Raw genomic sequence first — 19225 nt, forward strand, 5'->3', positions numbered from 1 at the left:
GAAAATCAAATTCATAAATTTGCTGACAAAAATAATTATGAACTAGTAATTGATACAAAAATTAATACATTTTATTCAGTATAATAAAAGTTATAATCTTTATTCCTTTAACAGATATACCTGGTCAACATGCAGCAGTCCACAGTGCATAATGTTGTAGAAGTGTGTGAGGAAGTCAGAGTTGGGTGAAACGTCCTGCCGCCTCTTCATGATCTTGCAGATTAGCTTGTAGGCATGCAGTTTTCCTTGCTTGTAACGCTCAGTCAGCATGGTGGCCTACAAGGGGCAAAGAAAGTACAGAAATTCACTTCACCTATTACTACCCCACACAGTTCCACCAATGTTCTCAAATACACATCAATTGAAATAATCTATTGCAGAAGATTTGTGTGAATTGGTAAATAACTGAAATGGTAGAAGCAGACCTTAAAGAGCCATGGAGTGAGGATTCTGAGGGGTGGGATCAAGTCTGGAGGAGGTGGAGATGACTGGTTGTCAAGAGAGATGCCCAAATTGTCTCTGATCTGGGGAAATAAACAGATCAAATAAGACAGGTAGACTGGTACCATTATGTTTTAGAATACAATGACTAGTATTTATATGCTGTAGGTGTTCTCAGGGATTAGAATGTGGACCTATGCATTTTTCTGTGGAGGAATTTGCAAGAAATCACCTTTGCCAGGTTCTGCCAGAGCTCACATAGGTAGTCAAAAACTTGGGCATGGATCTCTGGATCTTTGATTGAGTTCACATCCCCAAGGATACCCAGCATTCGCCGCCACATCACCGTAGCAACATCAGCATGCCAACCAGTTAGAGATCCACCAGCCATTACACTACAGTCTTCAGTAGGAAACTCACTAGTTTCTAAGGTTGATTGAGTGGAAGAAAACAAAATAAAGATCACATTAGGATACATGAACAGTAATTTTGATTACTCCTGTTATTCCTATTATACATAAAGTAGACTGAAGTTCATTTTACTTCACTGACTTGAAATTTTTTTACAGAGGCAGTAGGCAAAAACTCAACCAGAGACTGCAAAGAAGACATAAAAAGAGAATCTATACAGTAGAGACAATCCTAATCCTTACTTAAATGGGTTCTAATTGTATTGTACACAGCTGTTAGCCAGCTAACCATTCTGGATTTGCTTTTAACATCAGAATGCATAATACTTATTTGCAGTCATTGGATTGTCAAGACACAATGAATTTTCAACTGTCATTTGTGTAAGTACCTAGGTCATCTGGAGTTTGTAATACAGAGTGGTGGAGTTTCTCATCCAGATGCACATCTTTATGTTCCGCAGTTAGTGTGGCAGGTGAGGGTGTCTGTGAGCGAGATCCACCAACCGAGTGGAGCGGGGAAGCACTCTCTGACCCTAAAAAAAGAGATCATTAGAACTGATGATTAAACACACCCACACAATACAGATTTTTTTTATCCTTAGTGTTTGGAGAAAACAGTATGATATCCTATCCAGGAAATCCGTGTCATTATTTGAGCTGTTGTAGTGCAGGTTGAGCAATGTTTGTAGTGGTATTTCACCTGTGATGGTGACTGTGTCAGCAGAGAACCCCTGCTGGCTGCTGGTATCAGAGTCTATATGGAGTGTTGTCAGGCTGGACAGCTCTGGCTCTTCTGTAGTCTGAGGGACACCACCCAAACTGTCCTGGTCCACAGAGCCCAAAGTACAGGTGTCTGGTGCAAAGCTAAAATCTTATCGAGAATAAATACATGTTGTATCAAACAGACTCATGAAGATGAGTCCTTTTCAAGTCTTTTACACATGAACACACACACAGAAATACAGGAGCCCTCCAGGTTGTAGTGACACCAGTGACAGCACATTTATGTATGTGCATTCCAAAATGTCAAATATGAAAAATAATTAAATCATTATCATTAAAATATCTAATGATATGAATATCAAAATAGTCCTTACTGTCAAACTTGCTGTCATACTGGAAGGCATTAAAAGAGTCTAACTGGCTGTCAGAGCTAATGAGGTCACTGCCACTGCCACTGACAGGGGAGGTCCATTCTGATGGCACACCAGGGTCATCTGCAGGTCGTGTTGTATTCTGGCGGTTTAGGAGCTCAGGAAAGTCTTTAGGAATTTCCAGACTGCCAGGGCTACTGCCACGCCTACCCAAGGTCTGTTAGGACAACACAAATATTATGGGTGGTACTAAAAAAAAAACCCCCAAAAAAATACTTAATCTTAAAAACGGTGTTAAGGCAGTTATATTTTCTTAGGAATTGGAGATAAACAGTGCACTTGTAATTTAAACATTCTCAACAATTACACTAGGTAATGAATGTGCACAACCAGTCAAAAGTTCTTTGCACACTGCAGGTATAATCATGACCAGCCAAAAAGCGTTGTTGGAAAAAAAACACCAGATTATTTACATTAATGTGGTCAACAGTATATTTTAAGGAAAAAAAATCTGCTCATTAAAAAAAGTACAACACAGGTGACTTTGTAAACTTGTGCACAAAAATACTTACAGGTGTGACTTTGGGAGCTCTCAGCCGCTCCTGGATGAACTCATCCATAAGGTCACTAAAGTTTGGGTTGCTGCTGCCGACATCCGTTGAAACGGGCCTTATTTTTTGGGCATCCTCTTTATTGGCTGCCATACAAAAACGGAAACAGACTGAGTGGTACAAATCTTAATGGCAAAAAATATCACTGGATATAAATTCCATCCAATGTAACTTTTAAAAATATATATTCTTCAGTAAATGTAACAAGTATAATGATCTAGTTTTTGTTATTATGTAGGTGGTTGCAGCTAAAAAATGTTCTGTCCATCGGTGAGCTAAAAGACACATATAAATAAAAGATGCATTACCAAAACAGAAAAAATCTATCAATGTAAGAGAAATTAAAAATCAGCAAACCACACAACTGATTCCAACCAGTGAAGCGATGCAGGGTTACTCAATTCTCATGCAGTCCCCAAACAAGACAGGGAGAGAAGAAAATGTGAAACCAATGCATTTTTCCCAGCAGGCCATGAGAAAGTTTGATGAGAGTAGAGGTCAGTGAACCTTAATGCAGCACCTTTCACAAAGTTCTAGATGCAAAGGATTAGAAGTGTTAGGTGTTATTTAGTTGTAGGAGACAAAAGTTCAAACAAGGCCCAAAAGACAACCCCTGATTCCATGACTATGTGGACCTTTTCAACAAGCTGCGTTAGTTTCTGCATTATGCGTGTGGGTTTAAAGTTATGGTGATTAAAAAAAAAGTTGTTTCAAAATAAATAATTACCCTGAAAGAAAAAGTTATTATATTAGCTTCAGTATTAAATTATGAGGGTTGTTACATTACAAGGTCTACACCCTGTTCATGACAGTACGCTGTTTTATTATCAAACCTCAGTAGAAGTGGTTCAATAGTATAGGCACAGAAGAATTCTGCTGCCCTCTACTGGTAGCTTCTGTTGTTGGACATCAAGCTTGGTTGTAAAATGACAGAGACCTGCATAAGTTATGCTGAATAAGTGCGTGCACACATGTGGGTTTGAGAGAAAGAAGTCTAAGAGGAGGAGTAAGGACATGCAGCATCCAGGGAGGGGGGGAAGCAGAGATTAAATCCCAAAAGCTGGAGGAGGAGGGTGGGTGCAGCCATCCCTGAAGAGAAGGCTGGTACCCTGCAGCTGTTTATGGACTGTGCTACTTTTGACAGAAGATGTGGAAACACATTTAAAAAAAAGCTTCAATTCAGTCCGCATTCAGCCACAAATCAAACAGTTAAAAACAGAAAAAAAAAACAAAGGGAACAGGATCGGGCATCATTTCTGTCTGCTTTGCTTGATCGTGTTGGGTTAATCCCAAAGCTGGTCCTCACCTGGTGCTTTTCTTCCAAAATAGCCCATAACGTGAGAATACAGCTCCCTCAAGGGCGCCTCGGCAGCCTGCGCTTTGGCCTGCTGTTGCTGTGGTCCAGGGCCCTTGGGTTTATGGGAAAGTGCATGGACCACAGATTTGTACACACCACCAAGAAGAGCCCCCTGCTGGTGTCGTGATGGGCTGCAGCCAGACTCCTGAGAGCGTGAACGGGAGCCACGGGGACGAAGGGCGGTCCGACCCAGTCGACCACGCCTCATCCCTCCTCCCCCAACCACCGCAGCAGGCAAAGCCTCCCCAAGCTTTACCCCTGCTCCAATAGCACCCACTGCAGCAGAGGACGTACTACTGCTGCTGCTGACAGTGAAGTGGCTGAGACGCCGGAGGCGGGTTTTCCAGTATGCCTCTTTGGGATCTAAGGGGTTGTAAAATTGCACTGACTCTGTAGATGGACGGAAGCTAACATGGACCCCTCCTCCACCCGCACCTCCTTCCCCTGCTGCAGCACCTCCTCCCGGACGTTTTTTTGGAACAACCCGGGCCAGGCGAGGCCTGAATGTGGATGGCAGTGGGTAATAAGGGTGCGGGTGTGGGTGCGATGGTTGCTGTGTAACTGGTTCCCCCTCACCCTCAGTAGCATTTTGCCTATGAAGGCACAAATCCCTCTCATCCTCATCATCTCCCTCCACTTCTTCTAAAGCTGATGCTACTGACAGGCTGCCCTGCTCATCTGCATGAGAGCTAGAGGCAGAGGGAAGAGCCCAATCGCAGTGCTCAAGGCACTCATAAAAGCTGTGCTCAGAGGAGTCCTCCTCTCCAGCGGTGTTAGTGCTACTCACACATGGTGCCCTCTGCACATCTCGATCTACTTCCTCTGCAAACTCATTACTGTAGCAACCCCATTTCTCTGCAGCCAGTTCCTCTTGGAACGGCCCTTTCTGGGTGAAGTATTCTCTGAGGGAAGACAGAAGGTCATCCTCACCCAACCATGTATCACCAACCATAGTGTCAGTCTGCATGGCGCCAGGCCAGGTAGGGTCAGGGGGGGCAGGGGTGCCCCCTACCGATACCTGGCACAGTTGATCATACAGATCAGTGGGAGCTTCATAAGAATCCAGAGAGGATGCCCTGCTGCTCCCTGTGGCTGGGAAAAAACAGGTGTGGGTGGAGGGGCTTGATTTGCCCTCCCAGCATTGTTTAAGATCAGGGTCAGGGAGAGTGGATGTGAGGTCATGCCCCATTGTCGAAACAGTGGCAGGGTTGGTGAGGGGTGGAGTGGAGGTGGAGCCTGTTGTTGAGGTGGTGGTAGGGGTGAGAGGAGGGGCAGGAAGGGCACCTTTGGCACGCTCAGTGATGAATGGCTCCATGATGTCGGATGCACTCGAGCTGCGAGGCAGTGGTGGGAGCATAGTGGGCGTGGCTAGGTCTGCCTCTACCGATGTGGCAAAAACCTCAGAGCTGGGTGGAGTCTCCTCACTCTGTGAACCATGCCGCATGTGAGTGCCGCGTGGGGCCATGGGGGGTTCCTCCAAGTCTGCAAAATAAAAGATAAGTCTGACTGAAATGCAATGTGTCAGAATGGTCAAATATATAAGAGAAAAGTACACCGGACAAAATAACAGAATTTAATAAAAGACACTTAAGGGATAAAAGCCACAATGCAGGTATACGGAAACCCCAGAAAACAGTACGTTTGCATCATGCTTGCACTCCTTATGATGTAAACATAATGTTTTACGTATACCAATGTTTTCCGTAAACCAAAAAAAAAATCCTTATGGTTTCTATACTGTAGAAAACATAAAATCTTGAAATAACAGGAAAAGCAGCCTAATTGCCATTTGATTGGAATTAAAACTAAGACATAGTAGCACTTTGGAAGAATCACCCACAGGCAAAACAGAATGCTTGCATGAACACACACACCCACACAACCTATGCAATAAAAACATACTTCCCCATAACCCAATGTGCTAAAGATGAATAATAACTTTTTGCATTGGTTGTAGTGGTGCGGCTTTTACAAACACAGTTTATTCTTTTAAAATCTTGGTGCACATATTGACTTGAAAATAATAACTGTCTGGTTAGCTTAAGTTATTTGAAGCACAATTCTATAAGAAAGGTAACTTACTGAAAATATGTTGGTGCTTAAAATGCTTCAATGAGTTGAAATTAAAAGAAGATAAATGAAATAAAAAGAAAATCTAAATTAAACGTGCAAGTGTTAAGGGCTTGAACTTGATTGTCATCTTGGCCTGATGATCTGTTTGCTGCTGCCTATTGCTGAAAGGCAGCAGGGAGAAGGGACACTTATTGATGAATGTAATATGTTTTATAGATGCACTGTGATTTTTTCATCATTTTACTCTGGCTTAGGCGGTCAAGTTATGCCTTTTGATTAGCGCTAAAATGGAAGCTGAGGCAGCGAAACCGACGCTAGTTTCTGAGGTGTGGAAAAAGACCATGAAAAATGACATGTAGCGTGCAAAGCATGTTGGTACAGTCATGTTGGCAACCACAATAATGTTGGGTTTCAGGGTTTTAAAAACCTGTACTTGTTGGGATTGGTCTAAATTTTACAGCCTGAATAAATGAGTCTTGTGTGGAGATTGTCAAGAACACAAAGTTCCTCTGTGTTCATCTAGAGGAGAACCTCTCCTGGAAAATAGAAAGCCTACTTCCAGCGGAGGCCGAGGAAGCCTATCTCCCACAACCTGTTCTCACCTTCTTTCTATAGAAGAACTATTGAGATCATTCTGACCAGTTGCATCACTGTCTGGTTTGGGAAATGCATCACCTCGAACCGCAAGACCCTACAGTGGAAAGTGAGGACACCTGAGATGATCTCACTGCCAGACTATGCAACAGCTTCATCCCACAGGTTATCAAGACACTTGAAAACTCCATGGACTTTCCATTTTGAACTGACACACACACACTATCTCTGTTATATTGAGTAATATTATCTATTATGCACTGATCCACTTTGCTTGTTCCAAAGAAACGTTGTTTCGTTTCACTATGTACTGTCTAACATGTATGTAGCTGAAATGACAATAACGCTCAACTTCAAGCTCTAATCAGTAGCTACATCCACTCTGTCTATCCGATGGGTCCAGGCTGACTGCAGTACGCACATGTTCACATAAGAGAATATCTGGACAATGGCTAATCAGAGGTGGGCCCCGCCCTTCCACGATCTCTGATTTGATTTACAATATGACCCCTTCCCCGAACGGCTGTCACAACATTGAGAAATTATGTTGCACCCTAGAACCCTGAAAATACCTGTGGCAATACAAAAGCTCTTTAAAAATATTACTACTGCAAAAACATAATAGAATTGTGTTGTGTCATTTGTGTTGTTGCAATTGGAACAATTGTGTAAAAAGCTGAATATCAGATCAAAACTTAAGTATGATGACCCTGTTTTCATTCACATATGAAACTTTCATGTTCATTGTTTGTGACCTTACGTAATTTGTGTTGTTTTTGTTATATTGTAATGTATTAAAACAAGTCCATATATGTTCTCTTTGAAACTCAATGAAATGTAATGTGGAATTATCATTTCAGAGACCAGAAAAGGATTTCTACAGAACATAATTGACACATTTGCATGTTCACAACTATCTTCTTAATCTTTTCTGATTAGAAAATCATGGATTCATGACTGCCTCTTGAAGGGTAAGACATTTTAGACTAGACGTATATGCAGATATTGTATATTCAAGTCAATCAAACTGATATTATCTCCTGTACAATGAGTAAGAGCAGTCATGAAATAAAGTACAAGGACAACAAAGACACGCATACACCTTGTTTGTCATATGAAACCAGTATACTGCTGCAGTACTACTGGTGGGTACTATGGAGTGCAGATTTAAAGCATACAGATAAAACCAAACACATTCTGAATGTGCACACAGACATAGTCAGGCAGTAGTTGAGGAGTGTAAATCCAAGCAGAAATAATGCAGACACACATTTAAACACACATATTAGTTAGGAGGTTTGAGACAGCAGTAGAGGAGGCTCTACCTGACAGCTCGTCAGCTAGTGGGGTGAGGACAGAGTCGGGCAGGAGAGGGTGGGCAGGGTGCATCAGGACAGGAGCACTTTTAGCGCTGCGAATAAACGAGGAGGACAGCAGACTGTCTCCTGTAGAGCAGCTCCTCAGCGCTACAGCAAAATCCCAGATAGAGAGAGAGAGAGAGAGAGAGAGAGAGAGAGAGCGAGCAAGCAAGAGAGACCCAGAGGGGAAAACAAAGAAACCAAAATAAAAGAAGAGACCAAGAGAGGATGTAAAAGGGGGAGGTAGTGAAATAGAGGTATGGAATTAGGGAGAGGCAGGGGAAATAATTAAGAAAAAGACAAGGTGAGGAAAAGAGAGGAAGAGAGTGGGTGAGAAAAGGTTAAGTGCAACTCAGCTAAGAGCTCTGGCTATTAGATAGAGAGCAGTGGAGGGAAGACAAGAAAACATGGCTCTGTGGAGGGGCAGGCTAAATGACTTAAGGTTCTGTGGTTTCTATGGAGACGTTGCAAGAGTGCTGAAGTGATTTAGGTCATGGAGCAGCACTTGGTACCTTCCAACAACTGGTTTCAGCCATCTTTGGCCATGCACGATACACAATCCATCCTTATTAGAAGGGTCACACTACCAGTCCATGTATCCTAAACATTCTACTAAAAACTTAACGTTCCTGATATGGAACACACACAGTTAACCTGCATTACACGCAGGTCTGACGTGAAGCTGTTGGGTAGTCCATTGCATTTCACTTACAGGACAACTGGAGTGTCTTTTAAAAACATTTTTAAAGCAAAAATGTAAGTAAGTAAATAAACAAAAAACATTCATATGCTGGCCGGAAAAAAAGACAAGTTCCATTTCATAAATAGCTGTACTACAGAAGAGCAGTTCAATGCGCCCACAAATTAACACATTTCATATTTTATAGCACTTTTGCTGGCAAATTTGAACACATTTCAAGGCCCTTTTTGTGCATACGCAATGTTTATGAGTCCCCGGCAAAGATGGATTAGATAAGACCCAGTTTCAGAGTGATTGTGATTATGTCAAATAAACAAAAACATTACTTTATCCTTGACTTAGTAGTAGAGTAATTTTCTACTCACAGTTCTGCTACTAGGCAGGTATGTTGACACTCACCCACAGTTTTCTGTCGCACAACACTACGTGCCTTCTCAATGCCTGGTGAGCCAGCTGTGGTGGCACTGCGCTGGCGCATGGCAACAGCCTGGCCAGGAGGGTCACGGCTCCAGCCCTTAGAGAAAGAGCGGTCCACCACCATCTTCTGGCCCTCATGCACACCACCTTCATGACATCAAGCAACACTTACTCAGCTAAAATTTAAATCTGGACATATCCAGATAAAAGGCATATAAATAAATTCTAAAACAGTTTAACACTGTAGCACTTCCTGCAATCTACAAAGTGAAAATTGACAGTTTAAATGTAAAACCTGAATATCTTTATTTAGTCAAAATTTTATGCAGTTAAATTGTTCTATCCAGTCAAATGACTGAGCATCTGTTGTAAAATTCATACACAAAAAATACATTTTACATCGACAATATAGAGTTTGAAGGTCACAGAATACTTTATTTCTAGGTTAAAGACATCAATTCTTCAAGCATTCTTAGCAGCATCTAACCTTTGCCTTTGTGTTTTTTCAGCTTCTGTTCACTCAGCTTGTCCAGTGGAAGTTCATTCAGGTCCAGGCTGTACAGGTGACGTGCCAGGACCTTGGTGAGTGTCTCCATGGTAAGCGACCATTCAGTGACCAGCTCTTCCCAGCAGGTGAGAGAAGAAAGGACAGCAAGTAGCTCATCCCACAGCTCACGAGAGATGAACACGTTCAAGTTCCCTTTAATCCATGCTACAATGAGCGTCTGGGAGGTGAGAGGACAAAAGCCATTAGAAGTGGGAGAAAAATATGGAAGAAGAAAGGTTTAAAGAAAAGAGATAGATGAGGAAAAAGAAGGCAACTATGTGGTAGAGCTGCACAGTTATGGCCAAAATGATAAATCACAATATTTTTTATCAATATTGTAATTATTAATCACGCTTATACATTATTTCAGGTAAAACAGATTATTATTATTTTTTAAGCAAAGTTTAAACAAAACAGTAAGCGAACCAGGCTTTCAGTTGAAAATGAAACCCCAAACAAAAATAACTACATAACAAAAATAATAAAATAAATATTACCCAAGACAAAGGGATAACAAAAAATAAATAGCAATTGTGGAGTGCAGTGATAAACTGAAAACAAATGAAGAAAAAGATGCCAAAAAGGCACATACTACAAGAAACAAGAATAGACTACAGGCCTACAGTTAAAAACTAGCCTCGACATTTTGTGGCTTAAGAGATATCCAAAGGCAGGTCACTATTAATTATATACTTCTTTATTTTTTTATTTAATCTTAATAACACAAGTTACTTTAGCCCCATAACTAGTAGTCAGAAGTATGAACAAGTAAGACGTGTATGTAGTACTTGTCGTGCCTTACTACTTGGTAGTTTAATATAACTCTATGACAAAGCCATACAAGCAGTTAAAAAACTTACCATTTAATGCATGGGACACAGAAAACTAGTCTCCCTTGTGTGAACTCTCTGTGAACTCTATATGCATTCAGACAAAACAACTGAACCAAATATTTCAATGTATAGTGGGTGTCAAAATTGTGCAACACTTCAATAAAATAGTGTTTATGCAATACCAATATATGGAACTAAAACGACCAGGATCGTATGATATATGGGACGTAATGCACAGCACAAGACAACAATGTCACTGGTCTAAAAGCTAAACTAGTGCTGTTAAGTGTAACATATGATAGCCTATATTAAAATGTGGTGCATTGTATTAATGTATTAATATTTTAGCCTGATGCACAATTGAATATAACATATATAAACTGAATTTTGAAGTCTGGGTTATGATAATTTGTAATTATTATGATCATAAATTAGTAATAATTTTACATTGCAAGAGGTAACAGTTTTGCAAATGTCTGCAAAAACACATTTTAACATTTAATTTTCCAGAGAATCGCCCAAACTATACAACACATAAAGGTGTCAAAACAGATGCTGTGTCATTCCTATGGGGTGGCAAGAGAGATGCTCTGGTTTGTAACATGAATAACATTGTTTGTCAAACACAAAATTGCAAGATAAAATAAAATACTACTTATGAAATGTTATGCATCGATTCTTCATTCGCTTGATATTACAGCCGCATGCCAACTAAACAGAAATCCATTACTTCATAATATGAAGTGTAATAATATTACAACAATTTGAGGTTGCCGCTCATACAGTCTAGGCTAACTTGATTGATACTTTAATTATGGCAACCAAATTCCTGATTGTGATTAAAATTCAATTAATTGTGCAGTATGTATATGTAGTATATTTTTAGAATAGTATACGTTTTACATGTGAGTGTAATGCAGTAGCTGTTACAAAAAGCAAAGAGAGGGAAAAAAAAGTGTTTGTGTTGTAATTGGATATTTTTCCTTAATTCCTCATCTCATCATTCAACAGAAAAATACACTATGAAAGAATAAAGTAATCTGTAAGGTTGTGTCATCTTTACCTGGAAAATGGGACCCGCCAGTCGTCCAGAGAGAGAGGTGGTCTTCCTGCCTTGGGGCATGATTGAGGGAGGTCTCTTCATGACACATTCAGTCACCCTTAGCAACACCAATAGAACCTGCTCCCTGAAAACCAAAATCAGCAGTACACAGGGAAAAAGGCATATGGTTACAAAAACAACACATAAGAAATCTTCCATATCCACATTCTGAGTATATTCAGACTTAAAGGTCCACTATTACAAAAAAATTGCTTTTATATTGGTCTTAGTGGTCCCCTAATACTACATCTTTTACTATACTAATACTATAACTCCTACTAAGTCTTTTTCCAACATTCAGCTGTAGTGCTGAATTACAGCCATTTTTTACAGCACTTCCGCAAACAGGAAGTCATGTCGGCATTTCTCCAGAAAATTAATTAACCCACTGGTTCTTCAGAGTCAGAGACAAAAAATCCTTTGTGCTCATTTTTACATCCAATCGGCAAGCAACAGCAATGCTTTACACCTTTGAAAGCCATGACGGTCAGTGGAGTTACTTTTTTTATAGGAAGGGTGGGAAATCCTCTGGGTGGACAAAGCATGAGGAAGGGGGGTTAACCTTTCCCCTTATGACGACATAAGGGGAGACATTCCAGACACAACATTCTGAACTGGCACTCTCTGAACAGTGAAGCAGAATAGCCAAAGCACTCTTTACCCCTATCACCATTTCTAGCCACTGGAGGACCAAACAGGCTAGGGGAACTGATATTTGTTAAATAATCTCACAAAGTGACATTTTCATAATTGGGGACCTTTAAGGTAGAGAGAAATAGAATTAGAATAATATCCATGGAAAACTTATATTTGATTAAATTAGCATAATAAAAGCTGCCCTGGTCCAACAGCCTTCTGCTCATGATTGGATAAAGAATCATTTACCACTTGTGCGAGAAAAGAGACTGTCTGATTATGGGAACATAAACCATTGCCCCTCAGCACTGCCATAGTACTCTCTGTACAGTTGAAAGCACAGATACAGAGTACGTTCACCTAACTTTTCATGGTTTGACTTGTGTACATGGCAGGACTATCAACCATTTAGCAAGTGAAAAAAAAGAAATGGTGACTTGTAGGACTGATATCATACAGAACCCTTGCCACTGTACCAGGTCTTTTGGTCCATGGCCTCATGCATCACCAGGCTACGGTAGATGTTGAGCACACGTTTGCACATGTCCACATGCTCTTCCAAGAGTGGCTTCAGCTCATTGGCCGGTTCCAGCAAGAATATGTTGGAGGAGTTTGTGATGAACACCTGTAACAAATAAGAATGAGGTAAAAACAACAGGGTCCAATATAACTGCAGAAACTCTGCCTATTTGTGCACAGAGCATGTGTATGGTGAAATTCGAAGGTATGTTTTTGTGTCCACAAAGTGGTATGTGCACAAAACAGGCTTTCTGTACTGCTATTGATCAAAAAAGCCTGAAAGACTATCATTTTTGTTAACTCTCCTAAAAGTAACGAAGGCATAAAAAAATGTTGTTGTTTGGGTGTGTATGCATGGTCCATTGGAGTTGAGTACCTGCAGTGTTGCCTGCATCCCTGCATGGACACTATACTCCAGCAGTTCACCTTCACACACTTTACCTCCACACCCTTTAGAGCTGCGGATCCAGTTATTGGGACTGGAGTGCTTCACAAACAAACAAAAAAAAGGTACTTAAAATCTAATGCATATATAGATTTTAGAACAAATGCTAGACACAGTGTCACAGTAAACATTTAAACACCATATAAGCAGTGGGCAAACAACATTAGAGGCAAACATTTAAGAATGTTTCTATTACTACGAATCTGTGGTTTGTCAGATTAGCTGCTTTGCTTTTCAGATTTGCCAGTAGCTGCTCTCTAAAGGAAATCTTCTAAAAACAACATAATGCAAAAAAGACATTGCTATGACAATCACCTCTTCTTCCTTGTCCGACAAGAAGCCATTGCTGGACTCCAAATTGCCAGTGAAGGGGTAGTGATGGTCCTGATCTGGCTCTCTCATGAAAATAGGCTTTTCCTCCTGGGATATCCACTCCTGGTATACTCTGACCACCTTACGCATAGCAGCAGCTTCACACATTGGCAGCAAGAAAGCCTGCAAAAAACACACAAGGGCACACGTTACCAGAACACAAATAATGAGAAAATTACACATGAACATACTGCAAAACACACCATATAATTACAACAGACCACTGACACAATTTCATAAAGATAACTGGCAAGCAAACCATTGCATTATCAAGCAGTCAGGCATATTTTTGATTTTGATTCTTTACCTGCCGAAAGATCTCAGTAATGAAGTTAACATTGGTGCGAGTACAGCAGAGAACCCGCCGGACAACTTCAATGTCAGTCAGATGCTCTTCATCAACGCTACAAAGGCTAGAGGAGCTGGGTTCACGCTCTGTCAATGTGCTGGTATTAGAATGAGACTGCTCTGGCTCTCCTCCCCCGCCTCCCTCCAATGAGTCCTGCCGGGGGCCACCCTCCTCAGCCCGGGCAGCCAAACCTGCCGCTGCTCGCTAGAAAAAGAAAGCAGAGGAAGTGTAAATATAATCTGCTTCTGTGGTACAGTGGATAAACAAGCATTTGGTTTTTCAAATGGCCTGTGTATTTCTACATAGCCATAGCTGTGTTCTTGACAGATTTTTTGACTCAAACCCTAGTTCTGTCACATATCTGTTTAGTGAAACCATGTCATTAACCTGAATATTCTTTGGCACATTTTCGCCGTCAATGCCAGGGATGTTCGTTCCTGTGCTGGGCCGTGGCTCAAGCCAGAAAGACACAAGCCAGCGGATAAAGATAACTCGTGCATTGAGAAAGATCTCCTTAGTGCAGTACAAAGCTTCATTGGTATCAGGGTCTCTCTTCACCACGGTGTAGTAAGGCTTTGGTCTCAATGGAGGAACCTCTACAGAAGAGAGAGAGAGAGAGAGAGAGAGAAATGATGGTAAAAAGCAGAGAGGGTAAGGTCAAAGTTCATTACATTTTATCAATAAAAGCATGCGATTTTAGTTTTGAGTAATTGGATGTAAATTAAATGTCAAAAAACATAATCTCTCTCTGTTATCTTGAAACAGGATTATGAAATTCTACTAAAAGAAGCCTTGTGTCTATTTTGCCTTGTGTGTGAGAGCCCTACCCAGTATTGGGCTGTAAAGGCTCGTCTCCTTGGAGAAGTTGGGGAAGATGTGGGGCAAGTAAAACTTCTTAAAGTTGGCAAAAAGGAAGGAAAAGCCCTTCTCATGGTTTTCTTTGTTCCTCCACTCCAGACTTTTGGCCTGGGAAAGAGATAAAACTCAGTCACATGTCCACAGACACAGCCCCCCCCCCCCCAATTCAATGAGTCCTCCTCTGTCACTGGTAGTGATGGGCTGGCAGAGCATGGTACTTTTGTTTTGACCAGCTAGAAAGGCTGCAGTGCAATGTGAGCAAGAGCATGAACATGGGAGGACAGATATATATATATATACATACACACACACACACACACACACACACACATCAAAAATAAAATAAATAAAATATAAAAATAAAAACATCAAAGAGAGGAGGTTCTGGAAAGTGATAGAAAGTAACACACACACACACACACACACACAGCAACACTAAACATGCAAATTCAAACCTTGGGTCTCGCAGAACAGAAAATACTCCAGACCTAGTCCTTTTAGACCAGCATGAGTTCATCAGGTTAAGGCTCACTAGCAGCTAGGCATCTACTGCAGATGTTATGCATTTGCAAAGTTAGTATGAAAGAAGAGTACCTGGTTTACCATGTATTTAAGCAGAGCCTCCAGGAAGTAGCCAGTGAGATCCTCCTGGGCCTTATCGCCTGACTGGGGAGGAACAAGAGGATTGATCTCCTCAGGGGACACCTGGCCTGGGAAAAAAAAAGAAAAGACAAAAATGATTAGTGACAAAATTACAGACAAATCTTTATAACCAATACAAGAAACATATTAATTTCACAATATACAATACCACCATCCTACTAGTTGGCAATAACAGTACACATTAACAGTATGTGATGACAAACAGCTTTTGCATGTGATGTGTACTTGCTGGTAGCTGTAAGGAAGTCAGAAATCAGCCAAATCAGCCAAAATACACCCATGTTACACCTCTTCTTACCTCCCTCCACTGGCTCCCGGTAGCTGCTCGCATTGAGTTCAAATCCTTGATGCTTGCCTACAGGGCTGTAAATGGAACTGCGCCCTCCTGCATCAACACACTACTACCTAGCTACACTCCTGCATGCTCTCTCAGATCGGCAAACGAAAGGAGACTAAAAATTCCTTCTTCACGGGGTCTCCGATTCCAATCATGTCTGTTCTCCGTTGTTGTCCCTGGCTGGTGGAACAACCTGCCCTCCACCACACGACTAGCCGAGACTATCACCACTTTTAAGAAGAAGGTGAAAACCCTCTTATTCCAAAAATATTACAGACAAATCTAACACTTACACAAACACATGCGTACACATTGAATAAACAAATACAAAATGTATAAATACATTATAATTTTTCTTAGTCTAGCACCCAACAATCTCCGAGCATGCTCTTCACTGACAAGTCTAAGCCTTATCAGGGCTCTTAGTTTGTAAACTCGATATTCTATAGAAATCGAACGAGAATTGCTGGTGTCTTCCTATTGTAAGTCGCTTTGGATAAAAGCGTCTGCTAAATAAAGTAAAGTAAAGTAGAGTAAACAATGCAAGAGAAGGTGACCAGCTATAATTCTATGTGAATATTTACTTTAGTGATCATGTAGGAATCAGAATATCGGCAGTGCTAGAACTTATGTAGAAAGCCTATTGTAATATAATTCTAAACTCATTATCTATACAATACAAATATCTCCAGTGTAATCAACTGAAAATTATTTTTGCTGCTTAACATGTCAACATATTAATAAAAAAAATAATAAATAAAAAAATTTGTTGTCGGAGAAGCAATGATACTGACTCTCCAGGAGGCTGAGTGTGGGGCTGATAAGGTTGTCAAGAGTGCGGGGGCCAAATTCAGACTGGGGAGGGGGGAAGCCAGGGATCAGGCAGGCAAAAATCCACAACTGCTCACGCATGGCGTTGGTCTGCAGAGCTTGCATCCAGAGGAGGAACAAACGCACCCCCTCCCTCCGGATCTGTTGGAGGAGGGGAACCCAGTTACACACTTTACACATACAGTACAGGCCAAATGTTTAGACACACCTTCTCATTCAATGTGTTTTCTTTAATTTCATGACCATTTACATTGGAATATTCTCACTGAAGGCAACTATGAATGAACACATGTGGAGTTATGTACTTAACAAAAAGATCTGGCCTCCACAGTCACCGGACCTAAACCCAATCGAGATGGTTTGGGGTGAGCTGGACCGTAGTGAAGGCAAATGGGTCAACAAGTGCTAAACACCTCTGGGAACTCCTTCAAGACTGTTGGCAAACCATTTCAGGTGACGACCTCTTGAAGCTCATCAACAGAATGCTAAGAGTGTGCAAAGCAGTAATCAGAGCAAAGGGTGGCTATTTTGAAGAAACTACAATATAGGGCTGCAACAACGAATCAATTAAATCGATAAAAATCGATTACTAAAAAAGTTGGCAACGAATTTCGTAATCGATTCGTTATGTCACGTGACGCGGAGACGTTTGATTATTAAAAACAATTTTTGAGCACTCGGTCTCTCTCACGCACAGATGCAAGCTGAATTTAGCGTCTCATAGACAGCGCGGAGCAAAAAAAAAAAAAAACGAGCGGAGATAGGGGACAGATACATGGCGGAGGCAGAAAAATCTGTGCGAAAATATGCAAAAGCGACATGGCACGGCACGGGAGCACCACGGCAATGATCCAGCACCTGAAACGCAAACATGTTGGAGTGTATGAGGAGGAAGAAGGGAGTTCAGCAGCAGGGTAAGTCGCTACAGAATCCTTCTTTTGTTCCATTTTGAAATGAGGAACGTAATGTCCCTGGTGCTGGTGTTTAACTCGCCCCGGAGGAGAACTAGATGGGGACTTACAGCACCACCTACATGTGTGGAGGGGGGATGAAGCAGCGTTCGGACTGTTCTCTGCGTAGGGTGGTAGTAGCCTAGAACACACTCGCCTATTGTGTCCCTGAGCTAGACACTTAACCCTAAGTTGCTCCAGGGGGACTGTCCCTGTAACTACTGATTGTCGCTCTGGATAAGGGCGTCTGATAAATGCTGTAAATGTAAATGTTTAACTGTCATCGAGCTTGACAAGCATGACAAGTTAGCGTTAGCTCGTTAATAACAGTAGTAAAGCAGGGGTGCTATAGTTACTTTGCATTAAAAGACTAAAGACATGTTTTTATTCACTAGCCTTTTTTGGACCATTCAATTTTCAATCTGTTGTCATGTGTAGCTACACTGCAAAAAAAAGCTTTTCTTACCTAGTAATTTTGTCTCGTTTCCAGTCCATCTAAAAAATCTTAAAATCAATATTACTAGACAAGAAAAATGGCATGAGAAAATTAAGTGATTCTTAAAACTTCTGTTTGAGATTATATCTCATTAAGATTAGTTGTTTTCTTACCCCATGGGCAGATAAGTTATAAGCAAACAATCACTTAATTTTTTTAGATGTTTTTTCAGAAAACAAGACAATTTCTTATGCTATTTTATGTGTCTAGTAAATGTATCTTGATTTAAGATTTTTTTAGAGATTTGGACTGAAAACAGGACAAAACTACTAAGTTAGAAAAGCATTTTTTGCAGTGTGTGTGTGTGTGTGTGTGCGTGTGTGTCAGAGGGTGGTAGTAGCCTAGTGGGTAAGACACTCGCCTGTGAACCAGAAGTCACGGGTTCAAATCCCACTTACTACCATTGTGTCCCTGAGCAAGACACTTAACCCTAAGTTGCTCCAGGGAGACTGTCCCTGTAACTACTGATTGTAAGTCGTCTGATAAATGCTGTAAATGTAAATGTGTCAGTGTGAGAGTTTGTGTGTGTGTGTCAGCAAGTGTGTGCATCTGCAGTGTAGTGTAGAGAACAAGTTCTGACATTCAAACAAATCTTGTTAAATTTTCTGATTTGTATTATTCTTTGTTTTTTTTATAAATTATTTATTGTTCTGGCAGCTCAGGTGGCACTTTATTTAAAAAAAAAAAAAAAGTATATTTGGCAGATGTAAAGCATACATGTGTATATTTTTTGTGTTAGTCCATTTTTATTTTATTTTATTATTATTATAACAGCTCAAGGAGCAACATGTTTGTGCACTTTCTAAAGATTTTGGTTCTGTTTTTGAATAAAGGGTTGGAAATTAATGCTTTTCTTGTTTTTTTTTTTTTTTATCCGATTCTACGATTAATCAAAAAATAATCAACAGATTACTAAAATAATCGTTAGTTGCAGCCCTACTACAATATAAAACGTTTTCAGTTATTTCACCTTCATTTTGGTTAAGTACATAACTCCACATGTGTTCATTCATAGTTTTGATGCCAGTGAGAATCTACCAATGTAAATGATCATGAAAATAAAGAAAACACACTGAATGAGAAGGTGTGTCCAAACTTTTGGCCTGTACTGTATAAAACATGCACATCGGCACACAGATACTGGTGTAGAAGTAGTAAAGGCATATATTGTATTAAATGCTAATGATGCTAGTAAAAACTAAGTGAACTTAGTGTAACAACATGCATAAGGC

General features: G+C 40.7%; 1 protein-coding gene across 11 annotated transcripts in view; it reads right to left on the bottom strand.

The window, feature by feature from the left end:
- The window catches only part of ralgapa1 (Ral GTPase activating protein catalytic subunit alpha 1), a 73294-nt gene that overhangs the window by 37612 nt on the left and 16457 nt on the right, over positions 1-19225 (bottom strand). For 5 of the 11 annotated variants that reach the window (XM_029001139.1, XM_029001156.1, XM_029001174.1 and 2 more), the window contains exons 6-25: positions 16511-16688; positions 15311-15426; positions 14686-14824; positions 14246-14454; positions 13817-14062; positions 13453-13632; positions 13069-13179; positions 12650-12798; positions 11499-11622; positions 9543-9780; positions 9038-9202; positions 7906-8046; positions 3863-5395; positions 2518-2642; positions 1949-2162; positions 1552-1722; positions 1241-1384; positions 674-867; positions 426-524; positions 121-276 (exon numbers count right to left, since the gene is read on the bottom strand). In XM_029001139.1, the coding sequence (XP_028856972.1) occupies positions 121-276; positions 426-524; positions 674-867; positions 1241-1384; positions 1552-1722; positions 1949-2162; positions 2518-2642; positions 3863-5395; positions 7906-8046; positions 9038-9202; positions 9543-9780; positions 11499-11622; positions 12650-12798; positions 13069-13179; positions 13453-13632; positions 13817-14062; positions 14246-14454; positions 14686-14824; positions 15311-15426; positions 16511-16688 (4632 nt within the window). The remainder of the gene's footprint in view (positions 1-120; positions 277-425; positions 525-673; positions 868-1240; positions 1385-1551; positions 1723-1948; positions 2163-2517; positions 2643-3862; positions 5396-7905; positions 8047-9037; positions 9203-9542; positions 9781-11498; positions 11623-12649; positions 12799-13068; positions 13180-13452; positions 13633-13816; positions 14063-14245; positions 14455-14685; positions 14825-15310; positions 15427-16510; positions 16689-19225) is intronic. The other 6 variants (XM_029001210.1, XM_029001218.1, XM_029001226.1 and 3 more) reach the window with 4 other exon arrangements.

Source organism: Denticeps clupeoides, chromosome 1 (assembly GCF_900700375.1).
Source record: "Denticeps clupeoides chromosome 1, fDenClu1.1, whole genome shotgun sequence".
NCBI lineage: Eukaryota > Metazoa > Chordata > Actinopteri > Clupeiformes > Denticipitidae > Denticeps > Denticeps clupeoides.